The 19,423-nt window shown below is 36.1% G+C and overlaps 1 protein-coding gene across 8 annotated transcripts in view; it reads right to left on the reverse strand.

Annotated features, from left to right (window-relative positions):
- Positions 1-19,423, reverse strand: part of CDC42BPA (CDC42 binding protein kinase alpha) — a 191,519-nt gene that overhangs the window by 57,141 nt on the left and 114,955 nt on the right. For all 8 annotated transcript variants that reach the window (XM_049833626.1, XM_049833628.1, XM_049833627.1 and 5 more), the window contains 8 exons: positions 18,796-18,875; positions 17,550-17,716; positions 17,037-17,159; positions 11,764-11,897; positions 9,862-10,104; positions 9,513-9,623; positions 5,336-5,583; positions 276-381 (listed from right to left, as the gene is read on the reverse strand). In XM_049833626.1, coding sequence (XP_049689583.1) covers positions 276-381; positions 5,336-5,583; positions 9,513-9,623; positions 9,862-10,104; positions 11,764-11,897; positions 17,037-17,159; positions 17,550-17,716; positions 18,796-18,875 — 1,212 coding nt within the window. The remainder of the gene's footprint in view (positions 1-275; positions 382-5,335; positions 5,584-9,512; positions 9,624-9,861; positions 10,105-11,763; positions 11,898-17,036; positions 17,160-17,549; positions 17,717-18,795; positions 18,876-19,423) is intronic.

Here is a 19,423-nt window from a genome sequence, read left to right on the forward strand (position 1 = left end):
CAGTCTTACCAAACTGTAAGACCATCTAACTCAATTCCTACACATAAATACACATACATGCATATATATATATACACACACATACACATATTCTCAAGTTCAGATGCATATAGACACTTCACTATTCAAATCAAACATTAATCATGACTTTTTTGTGTAACATTAATTTCTGCTATCAATAAAGACTTAATCACAACCAATACAGTTCTATACTGTCCAATTTGTACATAGCATACAACAGTTATAAACTCAGGACTCAACTAATCAGCACTTACCTTATCAAGCTCATTTGAAAGTTTTTTGTTTTCTTCTGTTAGCAAAATCTTTTCTCGTTCATACTTCTGTTTGAACTCTGTTTCGAACTCCTCTCTTTCACTTTGGCTAAGAAATAAAATGAAGTAGAATTAGAAAGTTTCCTATTCTAAACCTCATCACACTCTTCTCTTAAAATACCTAAAAATAAGTGCACACACTAGTCGAAAGTACTGTATTGGTAAAACCATAGCCTATTAAAACTAAGCAAGTAATGTATTATACTACCATCTTAGGACTATAAGACAGCCTGTTGAATTTTTTCATTAGACAATGATCCTTCCTTCAGTATGGAATTAATGGAGCTCCACTGAACTAACATTTTATCAATCCACTTATATGTATTTTATTCTTTAGATGAATCCTTCAAATATTAAGCAGCTGTAATTCTGTAGACTGAAGCGTGTGTCAATATTCTAAGACACTCAGGGTAAACTCTCAGCTTACAGAAACAGTATTTTAACTTACGATATTTCTGTAATTCCAAGTTTCACACAGAATGACAGGCAAAAATGACCACATGTGAAACCAGAACATACAGAAGCTAAATTAGAGGACTTAGGGCTGAGTCTCTGATGAGAAAATCTTATATGGGCTAGTCTTTGGACAATTTAGAACAGACAGAGAACGAACTGTTAATTCAGGTACCATATACTTACTCTTAGCAAAAAAGTGGATGGAAAACCTATATATTCCTAGTATCACCAGATTCTAGAGCAGGTTTGGACCACTGTTTCTGAGAAAGAGTTTCAAAGTACCTGTTTCACCCAAACCCTCCCTTGTCCTGTGGATGTCATTCAGTAGAGGAGAACCCCTGGTTGATTCTGCTTAACATCAACTTTTATCATGCAAAATGAATATGAGAATCCTAAAATAAATGAAGCTGCAGGTCCTCTGTTTGCCAAAAACCACTGTGATTTTCTTAAAGTTGTGTACCATAATGTTTTAGATGTATAACTCCCAGCTCACATCTGCTCTTTGGAGACTCACATTTGCATCTTGTATTCACTGTTTCACCAATTATTCAGGTAACTGTTACAAAGTTCATTAGTAGGTTGATGGAACTATACTATAAATGCCAGATACAATAAATACCATTCAGTACATACCACTGTCCAAGCCTTAAAAGGTTTGAAAAAGTGTTCACTATAAAAGATTAACTTTGTAAAAATAAAATCGAGGTGAAACCTTGTCTTGAGCATTACAATTTTTTTTTCTGGATACTGATCAGAATTTTACATTATGCAACAAGGAAATTATATCCTTGTCTCTTTTTCTGAAATGCAGAACTACAATAACTGCCAAATTAAGATAACACCCTTAAAAGATGAGAAGTGTCAGTGGTTACAGTGAACCCAGTTAAGAGTAATGCTGGTTTGAATTTCCTATTCGTAATTTGAAATTCATTTAGTGCTTCAACCACTCTTTGAAATCTAGTACAGCACGTCACGCTCATGGTGAAATTCTATGTTGCTAGGCATCCTTTGAAACATAACACTACATCCTAGTAAAGTAACATACTATCGTTACTGTTTAAATGCCAAGTTTGAAATTCACCACCACTCCTTTTCTGTATCAACAGATTCCATGCATATGATGAGCAGTCTAGGGAAAAGACAGGAGGAGATGAAAGCACTGGCTGTCAGGGGAATTAATAACAGGTCCTGCTTCTGTTTGCAAGGCACAGATTCAAAGCTAATTTCTCAGACGTTAGACCAAACTAATTTTTAATTAATTTATTTCTTTTATTTTGGTTTTATGGTTTTGTTCAGGGTTTTTTATTCTGTATTTGTCTAAAACTTACTCTTTTAAGGCTTTAAGGTTCGAAGCAGCCGTAAGTGGTGGTGGAATAAGGAAGTTTTGGATTGGTAAAAGAACCCAACATATTTGCAGTTTTCTGTATTTTATGTTCATAATTCAACTGGTGATTGTCACTACCCAGTAAGTCAGCTTGATAAAGTATAATACAGAAACAAAAATAAATTTCAAACAGAGGAAAATGTGGGTATAATCCATCATACCCAGATATCAACTCAGCAAACTACTGAACAGTGACAGATTCCATAAGCGTACCTTGGACAGCCAGGAAGATCAAAATAATGCATTTGCTTTGAAGCCTGGCATCCTCCTCTCCCATCAAGCTTTTTCTCTCATCTAAAATTTAGCTACGTATCTGCTCTTCAAGTTTGAGAAATCATACATGATTCAGCTTTCTTTTTATCAGTAAAATAACTGTAGCAAACCACATGCAAGCAATGTGAAATACAGCTTTATGGTATCACTTTGTCACTCCAGCTCTTTATTGCAACTGTACAAAGTGGAGAAATATTTTATCTTACTGCTTTGAAACCAAGAAAAGTAGACCTGAAGCAAACACCAGCCCCCAGGCTTCTTTATATCACACAATTTAAAACCAGCAAATGCTGTTTTATAAAGCTCTCTGCTTTATAAATCTATCATTAAATGACAGGCTTAAAAGAAACTTCTACAAACATGATTTATTTTACACAGTTTCTTGCACCTTCTTCTGAAGTATTTAATAATGACAATTCTAAGAAATAGAATATCGTGCTACACAGATCGCTGGCCTGATACTGTGTTCCTATGCTCCCAATTTTAATAGTGTGAAGTTTATGAGACTTTAGCAAAGGGCAATCATTTTGTAGAGAAAGGTAGTTTCTCTCCCTTGAAGACTTACACTGTTGAAATAGCAGAAGTAAGAAAGCTTAAATTTGAAGGAAACAAAGAAGAAATATCTATTTTAAAAAATGAAACAGAAACACCAACATGCAAGTTACACAAAAAAGTACACACAGATTTTGACCAAGCTCTTATTGACCCTTGCTTAGAATAACCTACGTAATTTACTCTATACTATCGCCCTTATGAAGTAATGCAACTGCAGCCTCTTACCAAAGCCTTTTTTTTTTTTTTAATATGCACTAAAAATTATTTTTAGACTACTAGAATTGTTTTTTGCCAAACTGTATATGCACACTTCAACCCCAGGCCCACTCCAAGCCTACTGTTGAAATAATTCCACTTATTTCAGCATAAAGCATCCAGGTGCTTCCTTTTCAATGCTTACCTTGAACACCTCTGTACTGGAAGACTCACAAAATGCTTTGCATGCCTGATTACAAAAGCTAAAAACAATATGTGTAAGCAGGAACAAAAAAAAAAGTCACGTTCTCTTAAGAAAAACTACCAAATATAGAGAATCAAACAGCAACAGCAATTCTTCCGTTCCTAATATTTAAGCTTCCCTTCTAAATCCCTGAACTACTGCAGAAGTCAATCTGTAGCACGCCTTGAACAGTGGACTTCTGCATTTCTGTGGAGTCCTAATACTTGCATGAGATTCTGCAGATATGTTTAACAAAACCCAGTTAAGAGCAGGTCTTCATTAAACACTCGTGTGCTTGGACACCTGACTTCATATGATGCTGAAGCCCTTTCCATTAAGACCCAAATGTTGGGTACCGGTTATGTGACACATTTCTGTTCATACTTTAAAATGTTCTCTTCCACAAACACCTCAAATACACACAGGAACACATGGTTATGTCAGCACTTGTTTTAGATTTGCATCCAGTTCTTTTTTTATTTCTAGAGATAAACTAGATTGAAAGAAGGTTTATGAACTAGGTAGGATGAAGCAGATCAGCATTGATAGGCCATTTGTTATTTCACTTCATGGGACATCTACTTAGAAATTTTGCAGCTGTACAACAGTAGAATGGTTCTGATAAATCTCCAAGGAGTTTGTGGTCTGGTCAGTGTTTGGAGGTCGTTTTGCTTGCAGAAAGAGGTATTTATGATTCTTTATTGAATATTTCTCCTTCTGAGACACTACTGGACTGACATGGCATTAAAGGAGTATCATACTATCACCTTTATATATTACAAGACAGCATAGCCTTTTGTGCATTTATAACTGATAGGTCAGCAAGGCTGTTAAGTTGTGCTACAATGAAAACATGCTGCTGATGCAAGTTTTACTTCTCAACCTAGAACAAAGCAGCAAACTACTGTGTTAATATGTCCGGCCTATGAATAGCTGCATTCTAGGAAGACACAGATCATCCACTGCATTCTGGGCTGTATGATCTACTTCCCCTGCTGGAAACAATTTACCAGAGAAGCAGTATTTTCACCTCTATTTGGATAAGCTTTTTTGAAAAAGTCTGTACTTTATTTACTACTTATATTTAAGGACTTGCTACAGTTCGGCTAAGCTTTCAGCAGGAACTTCTCCATGGCTTTTCTAATATGCCATCTTGCTACAGCAGCAAAGAGAAGCATCTATGTTAGCGTCTCTAAAGCATTCTGAATTTTTTATGAATGAAAATGAACACATTCAATTTATGACTATTTCCATTACTACACTATCCAACAGAAAAACTTGTTTTTATTGATGAATGCCTCAAGGAACATTCTCAAGGCCAGTTACAAGCTCCACCATGTGGGAGAGAAAAAAGCAGGTCTCTGACAAATTACCATGTCAGAAGAGATAAAGCAGCTTATGCCTACAGTAGTCTGATGACTGATGTTAACACTGGATGGAACCCAGCATGGATTAGCCTTAGTCCGCATTAAGTGATTGTTCCTGTTCTGGCTGAAATGTAAGCAATAGTTGATCTCTAACACATCAGTTTTGCATCAAAAGATGAAAATACCAAACAGAAAAAAAAAAAAGTTAAAAAAACTATTTTAAACTGCAACATAAGCTTCAGGAGTTGACTTATGCCAAGCTGCAAGTCTGCAACTCAAGTTACATACCTTGGAATGGTCAGCCAGTGCAAGAATTTTGGTGCAAAATTAACTGTTTCAATACAGGGATGTGGACTTTTTTGTTCCGTTTTATTTTTAAAGGTGACTGTTTTCAACCCTGGCATTAGCTCAGCCAAAATGCACTACCATGTCTGCAGTACAATTAAGGAAGCAGTAGTGTGTTTGGAAACATACTAGGAGTCTTTAAAAGATATTTTGAGCTTAAGGACAAGTTCCATACAATACTCACTTTTCTCTCCTGGTTTTCTCTAACTTGTCTTTCAAAATCATAATCTCCTTCTTGAGGGCAAGCTGTTGGCTCTCTGCATCCCGCAGTTCTTTCTTCAGACTTTTTATTTCATTAGCATGCATTATTTCACGTTTAGATAGTTCCTCTTCATAGAAAACACTTTTCTTTTCCAGGTCTGCCTTTAATTTAGTGATCTCTTGCTGGTGTTCTATACTGCTTACCCCAGGTGAGCGACCAACCTGTTTTTGCTAAAATAAACAGCCCTAAGTTAGCACTCAAGAATGCTGAAAATGGTGCTTAATAACAAGTCAATATTCATAAATATGTTTAGAAAATAGCCCATTACAGACTTAGTTAAACACATCTATCAATTTTTTTGAAAATCTGTTAGAGCATAGATCTGAACTGTACTCTATCATTTTGTGATTTAAATACAGTAATAGTTTTCAAGCTATTCAAAATTTGATGATCACTTTACACATCTCTGGCCACATTCTGACTCCCCTTACATGCAGTCAGAAAGTGACCACAGAATTAGAAGATTTTTATGCTCCCACTCACACAGCTGACAACAGTTAAGTTCAAGTGACTTACAGGAATGCAGAATAAAGACTATGATATGCAGTCAATATAATTTAAAGCACAAAGAACTTGTAGAAAAGCTATACTAAGACAAGCAGAGGCTTAACTGAAGGCTAAAATCTAGCTACAGGAACACTGTATGGATTGCATTGGTCAGGAGGGAAACCTGACCTATTTTACTTAAACTGACCATTTACATCATAGTGGATTAATAGGAAGAACAAGCTTTAAACAATAAGAGTAATTACTTCACTTTTCGCAGCTGCATAGCTCTCTTAGTGAGGTCTTCTGGCATTTCAATAGGCTTTACACATTGCTTCAGGATAGATACACATTTGCACCAAATGCTGCACTCACTAAACTCAATGTCCTGCCATAACATAGAGGAGCAAGATCAGGTTCAAAATGAGATAGTGGCATGACATGCACTGAAATCCAAGTATGGAAGTATTTTTTAATGTAAACATATGTATAACTTGGTTTGGAATTTTTTCTATTTTTTAAAATATGTAATTAAAGGTAGTCTAAGGAAAGGAAATTACTTAATAAAAACACAGTGTTTTGAGAAAGGGCAGGTAACTGGACAGCCTACTTCTTTACGGTGACTGCCTCACACCTTTAGGAGGATTGAAGATATTTTGTTAATTATCCTCTCAGTTACCCTTAACTAAACATGGCTTTGGGTAATTGTCTTTTGCTGATGCATCAACAGACTTTAAGAGCTAAAAGTCATTGTAGAACATTCAGATGAGCTGAATTTCTACCATGACTCATTCTGAGAGAAAGCCGGGCCTTGCAGTTAGTGTCAGCAGAACACTGCAAAACCCTCTAAATGTATGAGCCAGATACATGCTGCTACCGCATTGTTTTCTCTAACTCATCAAAATGACCATCTGTTTTCATCTAAAGGTAAAATCCTGCCCTTAGGATGCAGAATGGTAAACCGGAAAAAGACGCCATCCTAACAGGAGATGGTTTGAAGAAAGAAAGATTTTTAAAAAAAAAATAATAGAAAGCAGTATAGGAATTTTCTTTCATGCACAGGCAGTTAACTGTTGAACTTGTTTGTTACCACTCAACATGCTGAATTGCCTACGCATATATGGCAACGGAGCACATGAAAAGTTTAGGCTTTGCAACATCATCTATCGGGTACATAAAATGTTTTAGTGGTATTTCACATATTTTTTTCCACAATGAAAAGATACTATTAAGACTATAAGACAGATGGTGCAGTGGAAGAGAAAGCTGGATGGTACTGTACAGTGGCTTACAGATCTAGAGTAATATCGTAAACAGAGAATATCTTTTGAATTGATGTAAGCACAAATTCCAAATAGGTGTTTTCATACATGCCTGTTTCAAGCAGACAAATGGTGCAACTGAGACATAATGCACCTCCTGGCACGTTTATAGTTAGATGCTTTTTAATGTACCCCAGGATGCGGTTTGCCAGGGCACACTGCTGACTCACATTGAGCCTGATTTTTTTTGAAAATCTGAATACATGACATCCATGGGATCTCCTTTATCCACACACTTATTGACAACTTCACACAACCCCAGCAGGTCAGTGTTGCAGGACTTGGCTATACAGAAGGCACACTGCCTTCTTAATAGGCTCTGCTTCATCCATGAAGCACTCACTGACCTTATTCTTTACTACAGCCTCTACCCCTTTCCTAAGGAAGTTGCACCCACTCCTCTGCAGTTCCCAGGATCTTCTGGATGAGACTTACAGTGACATAGTGGGCTGTCTGTAATAAGAAGGTACACATCTTGGCCAGCAGTTCTCTTACGTCTCACCCAAGGTCCTTCAGAACCCCCTTGGCAAGGCCACCAGTCCAGGTGACTTCACACCTGACTTACCTGCCAGCTCTAATGCTTCCTGCACATCATCCTCAGACTGATACAGCTCATCTGACCAACCTGCTGCAAAGAACGCGCTCTGTGTGGCAATCTCTCTCCCCTGCTTCAGCAGTAGTCTGACACACAAAAAACTCATTGAGCATTTCTGCCATAGCCCTATCAGCTTAGAGATTAACTTTTTCATACCTGCCAACAAGCATCCCCATGAGTTTCCTAAGGTGGCTTTCTGCTTTTGATTTAAAGAACTTCCCACTATCACTGTGAGCATCCTTCGCAAAGTGCTCTCTAAATCCTCTTTATTTAGCCTTCAACATCCTGTTTACACTTAACCTGCCATCTGTTATGGGCTTTTCTGCTAGCCTCATTTGGAGAAACTTTCCTTTTTTCTTTAAATATTGACCTTTTCTCTATGATAGCCCCCTGAACTTAAGTAAGGAGCCATGCAGAGCTTTTACTGAATGGATAATGCAATATCACAACAACTGCACTTGATCCAAGGTGTGCTTACTGTACTGTGAAATGTTACTAAGAAAGCTACAAGTCCCCTTTCCTCTTCTGATAAACTTGCCCCATTGTTATAAATCAGCATATCATTTATTCTCAACAGATCTCCAATAAATTCCTCTCACCTCTTAAACTGTCATACAAACTCTTTGCTGATGGTGAAGATTCATGAAAGCAGAAATACATCTTAATTTTCAGATAACAATCTGAATTCACAGCAGTAGAAGCTTTACAAATCAAACTTCATACTGAATGGATTTCCTTATTTTCATTTAACAAAGGCAGGCAAAAAAAGGCAGGCAAAATAAAAGAACATTTGCAAAAAAAAAAAAAACAACAAATTTTCTGTGCAGTGACTTAATGTTGACACATATCCCACAGAATTCTAATGAAAAAAACCCTGTTATTCATGTAAATTAAGACCAGAATAGGCCTAATCTGACTTTTTGCACAAAAAGTTTAGAATTATCGTACTGGACGTAACATTGGGAACAGAATTTTGCAGTAAATGAACAGCAATCCTCATGTGGAAATGAAAAACTTTCTCATTCAGTTTTTGAGAAAGTTTAATTTCTTCAGAGCACCGTATAAACCGCTAATCACTGAATAAAATAACAGTTAACATTCTTGGCTTACTTAAATTTCTGCTCCTAAAAACACTTACATGGGTGAGCAATCTCATCAATATAAACAAAGTCTTCATGCTCAATGCTGCTCTTGTGCAAAAATGTCTCAACTTCTGGCTGAGAGGCACAATACACTAAAACTTTTCCTTTACAGTTACATGAGTTGACATCTAATGTGGAGGAAATAATCTTTGTTTTGACTTATACACTGAGGAGCAACACAGTACACAAAACAGCTATACAGAAACCTGCAAATGCTGCAGGTTAATCTTGAAATACTCAACCATCCTACACTAAAAAAACCGTGCTTTTAACAGGTAAAGTTAAGCAAAGTAATAATGGAAGCAATTTGGTAAGAACTCATCGACTGTTAAAGAAATACATCAGTGAGCAGTGAACAAACTGGCCTGAAAAGGGCATTAAGCAAATGTTCATTTTACTGGACAATAATGCGATGCATGCTTGCATTAATATTCAGCATCAACTGAAGTGACAAACCAACAATACCCTTTTGTCCTACATCTGAAAGCAATCAAACAGATCCAAGTCCTAGTTGACTAGTAAGTTTGCAGGTGTTAATATCAAAACAGACTAACCTTTAGCCCTTCTACTTCGCTTTCCAACTGTTTAGAGTACTGTTCACTCCTCTCTCGCAATTTCCTGTCTTTGGATGCCTCAGCAGCTGCAGCTTCAGCTTGGACTTCCAGCTACAAAAGTACATACGCTTTTAATAGGAAGGATTCTTATACTTTTTTTCAAAATTTACTGATGCTTTTCAATGTAAGAGATAAATCTTCAGCACTAAACTGGACACTTCAAATTCTTAGAAATCAAAATTGGTACTGTTCAAAACAACAATCAAAAGTTAACAATTTACAGATAATGAATTACTTAGAAAACCTTACATAAAGCTATTAGATTCTAAACAGTCTTCTCACCACTTACTTCTTTTTTAAGTCTCTCTGTTCTGCGTAACTCTTGCCTTAAACTTTCTACTTTTTGCATCACCACTTCCATTTCTTCCTCCTTATCTCGGAGCTGGCGGGCAAGCTTTTGTTTTTGAGAGTGCAAGTCTGTCAGCCGCTCGTTCATCTCTGAGAACTCCTGCATTGCCAATTTCCGCTGGCTGTGTGCATCTTTCAGCTCTTTGGCTTGGGATTTTAATCTGTCACTAGACTCTGCCAGTTCCTACAGTTTAAAAAAAGAATTAAGTAATAAACCTAGAAAGCTGCAAGGCCAATTCTGTCTTTGGATGCGCATCTAACACCTTCTCCAGAGTGAACAGAAACTACATATTCATTTCTTTTCATGAATGCTTCTATGATACAGATTATGTGCCTCCACAAATAAGGAAAGAGGCCAGGTTTTACACTACTAAAGTTAGTAAAACTGCATAAATGTAAACTAAGCAGGAATTTATGTGGTTATTATAGGTTAAACACAAAGGTTTTCAAGCACTTTCATTAAAATATAAAAATACCTTGCTTTCTTAAATAAAAAAATGTCATCAGCATAGTTTTTCAAGAACTACTTAAATGAATAAAAAGAACAGCACTTATCTCAACTGCTAAATGATTAAAAAAAAATTTTTGCATTAACTGAATGGAAAACTCTGCTCTATGAAAATTTCTACTTTAGAAGTTTTTGAAAACTGACCTGCAATGGTGAGTATGATTTCCACACACTGTACCATAACATCAAATATTACAGAAAGTTTCAGGCAACACAACACTGTAGTAACTAACAGCAATATATGATATTTATTCTTTTAAAAGAACCCACATGAAATAACACTGCTAGTGCTGCGATAACTCTACAGCACAATACCTTCACAAAGCTTGCTGTGTCCTAGATCTGTGCTATTACACTACGAATGAGGGACCAAAACAGTTTAAATGGTTTAATGATGTTCAGCCAAACCAGAGTAGAAAAAAGAAGCAAGGAAAAGCAGGTCTGAGGATGAAAAGAAGAGTGGCAGGAAGAATTAATATTTGGCACTGTTGACATCTATACAAGCTTAAAAGCATTTTCTAAGGTTGTTAAAAAGAGGTCCTAATCACTACAAGTTGTTTTAGAAGAGAGATGGTCTTTCTTGGACAAACTGGCAGCTTTCAAGGTTTTAAGTGCCTTAGGGGTTAAAAGAAACAGTATTAAATACAGCTGGAACATCAACATTGAGTGTGGACTCTAAAATACTGGGCCAATATAATCATGATGAGAAACAGGCTAATGTATTTCACACCTGATTACAGGCTGATTTAACCATGAATACAAAAAGCCATGAAAACAGTACATTATAAACAAGAAAACAAGGAATCGGGGAGACAGAGAAAAAATAAACCCCAGTATTCTTTACCTGTAGTTATTTCAAATTACTTTTCAATCTTCATAGTTGGGCAATTTTTCACATCTCTCTTCTGGAAACACTTCTGTGACACAGCCTTAATACCATATTCTTAACATTTTTTCCCTGCTACAGTCTCACCCATACTTCACCGTACTTCAGATTAAATTAGTTTTCTGGAATAGTTCTTCTCTACTGTCTTCTAACCACTACCATTACCACCTTAATCTCAAGCTATAAAGCCTTCTTTGCAGCCACCATGCAATTTGGATCATGGAGTTGTTCACTATCTGGAAGCAGTCACCTAGGACCACCCAGCAGTCATACATAAAACATGTTAAATAATGTCCTTGTCTTCAAAAAAGAGGTAGAAAGCAAAGTAGGTCACGTTACACATTTGTTGTCTGCTCATTAATTTTATACTTGAAAGTTATTTCAAGCAAAATGAACAAAAATAAAATAGTCTTTAGGGTTTAGAAGAGTTGCTGATGAAATGCTTTTACCTTATTAAGATCTTCCCTCTCTTGCTTCAGTGTTCTGACCTGTTTCTCAAAAGCCTTTATTTGTCTGGAAGCATCATCCAACTCCCGCCTTGCAGTGCTGGCCTCCTCAAGTTGCTGTTCCAGCTGACCAGAATCTAGAAAAAGCAGCAGACTTCTAAATATGTTAAGGAAAAAAAAATATCATTATTCTAGAATAGCATAGTCTAGCTGCTTGAAGCCCCTTCCGTATTTGTTCTGGTTTCCATTTAATTGCAAATTAACGCAAATCTTATCTGGTTTAGAATAGGGAGTAGTTTGTTTCAACTGCCATTATTTGCTTTTAACACAACAGAATAAAAGGTCACAGCTTGCAAAACAACATAGAAAGCAGTAACTTGTCTTTTCACATTATAATAATCATGCACTATACATAATTCTGTAATGTATGCTTTAACATCACATATACATTTGACTTTTATGCACTGTGATGTAATATATAATGCATCTTTTATTACACTGTAATTATAAACAGTCTACCTCCTCTCCCCCCAGATTCTCCCAGAAAGAAACAGTAAAAGTAACGGGTCACTCAAGAGCTGGCAAACATTCTCCTGTTGATACACTTAAAATTAAATTCAGATGATTTTACTTATTTCTAGTGTGAAAACCACTTGTGTTTATGTGATCTGCTTTATTACTACTATAAATACAGGAAAACTATTACAGTCAGTTTCTTACCAACTGTCAAATACACAATGACAGTACATTTCTATGCCACAGCTAAATAATGTCATATAAATATGCTCAAATGCTACAACATGTAAAGTTGAAATCCATAAACTATGACAACTGAAAAAGTCTAGGTAGTGGGTGGTTTTTTTCCCTCCTAGTCCTTCACTTAAAAACAAGAATTTAAAGTAACATATATATGAAGGTAGGTTAATTCCAAGTTCTGTGAAACCCGTGGACATTTTGCCTTTGATTTCAGTTGTGGCAGGTCTTCAGACCATATGTATTTACCCACAGAACAGGAACCCATCTATACTCTTAATAAGACCCTTTTACTACATTTTCATAAATGCAACCCTAAGAGACTGGGTCTTGGAGAAATCAAATATAAAAACACATACATTTCTAAGAGCTGTAATTTCTGAAACACAAGAATTTTATAGGCAAATGAATACCATTACCTTATACCGAGACAAATATTCACTATTCTTTTAATTCATTGACTCTTGTTTAAAAATTTAAAAGAATGCATTTAAGTAAGAGATGTAGCTCAAAGCCAGAAATTATTAACTGCCTCTCTTATGTAGTCTACTCTGAAGTCACCAGCAAAAAGAAAGTTTATATATGGCTCTGCTGAGCCAAGATAAATCTCTCTTCCGTGCACGAACTACTTTGTTCCACAGCTCTGTTTTCTTCTTCCATTGCTGCCCTTTACATATTTGGCAATATTAAAGATTCCTCAAAGTCTTCTCCTATGTAACTCAGTGAACAAAAATTGTAACTTTGACCTCAAAAATTGAAAGCATATGCTAGCTTGTCATTTCCTGAAAAACTAGATAGACAAGAAAAATGTATTTTTCTAAGGTACCCTTGGTGAAACTCCTAAATTTGACGCAATTTCGTGTTCATTTTGTATTATCTTTTTAAGTAGGTGTTTACTCTTACAGCTCCAGAAGAGGCAGTAAAACAGGTTAAAGAATATAACCAAAAGCTAGTTGTGACATATGTCTCATAAATGGTAATTTTCCATCTAATCACGCTAGTTGTTGCTAACATTCTAGCAAACACTGTAGGATGTTACTACATTACATTTAATTAACCAAGAGATGAGCCCAAAGCATAAAGTTCAGCTCTGCACCTGAACCGAACCTTCTTAGTTAATCAGATGTAGGTTTGGAAATTTAGATATTTTAAAGGTCACCCAGAAAATGTGGAACTAGCTCCCCTAAACTTGGAAGTATTCAGACACGATCTTCATTTGGTTTGTGCCTGTATTCTGTCATGAGTTTAGTTTTAAAATCTATCTCACAAAAAAAAAAACCACCATAAAATCAAGCAAAATACAACACCCTCTTTTCTCAAGTTTACCAAATTAGCTTGTATTAGTTACAAATCAAGGCACAAATGAATGTCTTCTAACTAATGCCTATATTGCCTGGACCAGACAAGGCATTCGAGTATACACTGGGGAAGTTATGTGGTGACCAGGGATGGATTAGACAACTCTACATCTTCCTCACTTGATCACATTATTCAATTCCAACCCAAAAAACAAAAGCACGTTGTATCTAGGAATAAAAATACCAATATATATGTGGCGTGAAGCAGAACATTCTTAATGGATACTTAAGGGAAAACCTTCTCAATATTGACTGCCTTCACCAGACAGACTTCTCTTAAATTTGAAAAGGGTATCAGTTGTGTTGGGGAATGTTCCACACCTTATTTATTTTTTTTCATTACCAAAGGAAGAGTAATACCTTTAGCAATGAACTAAAATCTAAGTTACAGCTCAATAGTCAAGAATGAAACATAATTTAAAGCTGATCTTGATGCTTTTCTATGAAGAGCTGGTCCCATTCAAAAGCTGTTCTTGTAGACGTTGCTTTTCAGTGGTCCCAAAGAGCCAAAACCAGAACTGAGGATTGCTGCAGAACAGAGGTTTCTGATTGCGTTGTCTTTTTCCTCATTACAGCAGCAAGTGGTGGTACACTGGCTGGAGAGAAACTTCACAAAAATCTTTGTCCTGACATAGCGCCAACATGGCATCACTCAAATCAGAGTGATCCTTCCTGCGCTAGTTAAGCCATGCTTACATCCAAAAATAATGCTTATAGTACAATACAAAACTGCTGCATCATGCCAGAGCAGCTGTCCAACTGTATATCTATAACAGACTTTTTTCAGACTACACAATTTTAACAGCATATAATCTACATGCTGCAGTCTACAGCTCATACATAGCATGCTTCTGCCCCATAACATAACAAGAGAGTCTAAACACACCAGCTAGAACATCTGGAAGTTAAGTTCAAGTTATTCTTTTTGTGGATGTTGCTGCTGGCATTCACTTTCAGAAACTCCATGAAGTCTTTTCAAAATATAAACCAGAAGAAATTTTTTTTTAAACTGTTTCCTTCAACCTTTCTTGCTGTTTTATTTTCCCCTTGCCACAGGTAAGATATGAACATACAATAGAGATCCATCTACCGCTACTTGTGTCTGATTTTTCTCTCACATAAAATGCAGACATTGTCCTATTTGGATTGACAAGAGGAATCAGATTTGTACTCCCCATTTCTATGGTTCAAGTCCTGATACCTTACAGTCTCTATCAATCTTGTTAATTTTCCTAAATAAAACCCACCTTGCTGTACTTCTTTTCTCTTCCTTTGAAGATGTCTCTGCTCTCCTGATCCTAGTTTGAAAAAAACATTATGGAGCAGGATAGCAGAAGTGCTATGCTATGAATCACTACCAGAGAAAATTCCCTTTAACTTAATTCAGAGCATCAAATCAAGAATAATGAATATTAGTATTAGTAGGCTAAAAAGCTACTAGCTAAACAGACAGGAAATTTGTTCACTAACAGCTACATTCAACATGGTGGTGAAATAAAAGCTCTCCCTCTGGAAGTTCTTAAAACATGAATTGCCTGAATCTAGGAGAGTAAGGCTGGAAAAAGATGGATTTGGATGTATCATATTTCTTTGAGTCTTTCCCTAAACGTCTCCAGCAGCCTCTAAAAAGACACAGGATACTGAGCTAAGTAGATCTTTGCTTTTTGACTAGCGTGGGAGCTCTAAAGAAAGGCAGTATGACATTAATTAAAGAAGTTCAGCTCTTTATCTGCATAGATTTCAAAAACACTTTTCAAACTTGAAGTACTGAGATACTTGAAAGCCAAATTTTTAGTTATCATAAAATCTTAATGAACTCTCAGAGGCAAAGGAATTAAATAGAAAGGAAATAAATATTCAGTTTCGTAAGAAACGATAACTCATTGATAGCAGAGCTGAGAGGTGGTTCTTCCCCCTCTTATCTCCCTTTCCTTGTCTGCTCCTATTGCCCACTTTGTGCTGATTTATCAGATCATAAGTTGATTAAATTCTCTGCATCTAGATAGTTCTTTGTTTGTTTAATTGAGTGAATTAAAGTCAACAGAGAGTCCAGGGCATGCACAGAAAGAAGAGGGGCTACACTGTGAGCAGGACACACTTTGGTGGCAGAGTTTTGTTTGGTCTGTTCTGCTGCTCATGGAACTGCAGCCTTATAGCCCACAGTGTCCTCTCATGGAAAACACACTTCGCACTACTCCCGGCCACTTGGAAAACTCAGTATCACTGTAGTTTCAGGCACATAGCACACCTCCCAGATAACCCACGCTGTTCTAAACATACTGTTCCAACAAAATACTCGGAAAACCACATCTCCAGTTTGAACTACCTTTTACTCCACACCTAGTTACAATGCACTAAGCAACAGCACACTGTAAACCTCTGCAGTTTCAAAGAAAATATAATCAAAAAGGTGATCACATCTCACAAATTTGGCCCTTCCAAGGAAAATTTGCCAGAAAATGAGATAATGAAAAATATCAATTGATGCTTAAACCATAATAAATTATCCTTCCATCAAATATTTTTAAGACTATCAAAACTGCTAGGCTAAAGTCTTCACCCCTCGCGTTTACTCACGTAAGCAAGAAACAACACCTTCCTACCTTCCAGTTTACTACCTATCTACCTGCATAGCAAAGTGCAGAGATGTACAAAGCAAGGAATACTAAGATATGCTACAGTGACTATGACTTCTGAAAAGACTTGCAGTGACTTTTGATACTGCCAAAACCAAGCAAACAAGTGCTTCATCTGCTCTTGCAGTACATGTTGCAGTAGAAAAGAAAGAAGGGAAAAAAAGAAAAAAAAAGAAAAAAAAGTAGTACTATGGAAATTGGTCATGGTTTCACAGATTCTCAGGTAGAGCCTGATTAATGTAAATTCGCAACACCACAATTTAAAACTAGTGGAACTTTACCACTAATAATAATACCAGAAGTCATTGAAATCTTCCTTCCCCCTTGCAACTGGAATTATTGAAGTACTGAATATTAACTTGAATTTGTAGAAAATGTTGAGGTACCAATGAAGAGTGAAGGGTAAAATGAAAAGTAAATATAGACTGGAAGACTCTTTTAGAAAGCAAGGTAAACCTAGCATTACATTAGGAGAAAAAATCTTGTCAAAATACTGTTTCCTGTTACAGTTTTTACATTAATAACATACCTGTTACCTGTTTCTTCAACTTTTCAATTTCTTCTTTCAAACTTTTAATTTCTAAATCTTTGCTTGCTGTTATTGGGCCATCCACAGTTGAATACTGCAGAGCCTGGACTGTCTGGGTGGACTCTAGACAAAGATGGAAGAAGAGAGAGAGACAAATTACACGCCTGACATCTGAGGAGGTCAAAAAGATATTACTGGTAAATTAACATGTGCCAAAAGACCCTCTGCTGAGGACTCTACAATCTACAACTACCAAGTGCCAATTTTTCAGTAACTGTCGGCTGGACGAACTAAATTCTTAGAGGTTTTAAGAATAAAATCTTTATGCCATAGTAACAAAGAGTAACAGAAGTTTAATTTGTCAATGGAAATAATGAAAAGAAGTCTTTACTGCTAGAAAGCATTCCAGGAGGTATATTTATTTTTTTCCACAGTATAAACTGTACCTTACAAAGCTGCAAGCTAATCTAAGTCCAAAAACTGATTGAATTTTTTTTTTTCTAATGATTATACCTTGCAGTTTTCTGCTAAGTTCAAGCTTTTCCTGTTCTAGACGTCTTATTCTCCTCTCATAAGCTTCTGTTGCTAAACTATCCTCCAAAGTTCTTTGAATGCTGGCATCAAGATCCATGGAGGGTGGTCCAGCTGTCAGTCTTAGACAGCTGCGGTCTGAAAGCACACTGGGGGAAAAAAATTAAACAGTATTGGATTTTACAACAGGCTGTGTTTAAAATAATTAAAAAAAATATATCAACCAATAAATAGTTGTTTAAATTGTTAATTAATATGTAATTTATTATACAGTCAATAATACCTTGTTAGTATGTACTCATTAAAAATTGAATTCCTTTTTACCTAGCATGACAGATCTCCTCAATACATTTTTTGTTACATGAAAATGAATGAATTCCTGATTAAAAATTATCATTACGGACAGTCTACATGAGCCAGACAGAAAAAAGCAACAATCTAGGTAGTTAGTAAGATTACAGTAACAGTTTGTTTTAAAATAATAATTCAACTTTCCCAAATACTTTAACGACCACAATCACAACAAATGGTGTGAAATTATCACATGACAACTAGGGCATATACATATCAGAAATGCTTTGGCTGTCATTCTGTGGATACTCATGTACACATACTGTGACTTATGCAAATAACCCTTATGAAGTCTACAGGACATGTCATATAACCAGCATTAGACACATGTTTGCAGAAACATAGGCCTGGTTTTTCAATGGTTGTAAACATTCTTTCTTTATTTATTTATTTTCATAAATGATCAAGGAGCATACATGGACTTCCTTGTTACTGTTTAATTTAGCAGTAGAGATGAACATGACAAATACCACATTAATACCAAATCTCAATAAAGTAATTTTTAAAAAATTTTCATCCAGACTTACAGGAAAGTCAAAGGACTAGAAATAAAACTGTTTTTAAAGTCTAGTAAGCTAAGTTCTTTCTGGGTCCACATATCTGGTCTTAACTCTGTCATATGCAGTTAACTTCATGCATTGTCTGAAAACCACCTTTGTCAACAAAACTCCTCTGAATGCAGGTGCTGACCTTTAAATCCATGTAAATTTTACCTGCAGAGAGCTCATTCTTTTGGACAGACAGCATTTTAGATTATGGCCTAGTATTTTCCTCAGAAAACCACACTCTTTGGTATCTTCTTGCAGTTAGTTTCAGAGACAGAAACTTAAGATATTATGCAACTATCCTACAGACATTGTTGGAACTCTTAACTTACCAGCTACTTGTATATGTGAAACCCACAAATGGTAAATGATGGCCAGAAAATGCAGTGTGTGATGGTGGAGGCATTGTTTCCTAGAAAAATAATAGGACAGTTGATTAAGTAATATACCACTTGACTCAAAAGAAAAAGATTTTTCACGTTTAACCATATGTGAAGTGTTAGTGATAGTATTTTATTAACTATATTCACAGCCATCCTTATCTACAGCCCAAATATGAAACAGCATCACCTAAATCTATTTATAATAACATGCAATATACAAAAATACAGCATGCTGGCACAAAAATGCTTTTCTAATTAAATAGGCTATCATTAGAGGAAAGCAGAATATTATGCCTATTAAAAGCCAATTTATTCCTTCTTTTTTTCCAAGAAGCTATTAGCACAAAGAGCATCGCCTTTTATTCCCTCCTATACTCCTCTCTGCTATACAGTCAGCAGGGCTTCCTGCCTCTAAATTTACCAACCCCACTTCTGAGCAGGCTCGCTCTATTTGGAGAAAACAACAGTCAGACATTTACTAGAAAGAAGTAACACAACAGGGTTTTCTAATCCCATTAGTGCTTTGACCATTTCTTCCTTCATTGCTCCTTTTTCCTGCCAGACAAAGAACTACAAA

This window comes from Accipiter gentilis, chromosome 30, assembly GCF_929443795.1.
Source record: "Accipiter gentilis chromosome 30, bAccGen1.1, whole genome shotgun sequence".
Lineage (NCBI taxonomy): Eukaryota > Metazoa > Chordata > Aves > Accipitriformes > Accipitridae > Astur > Astur gentilis.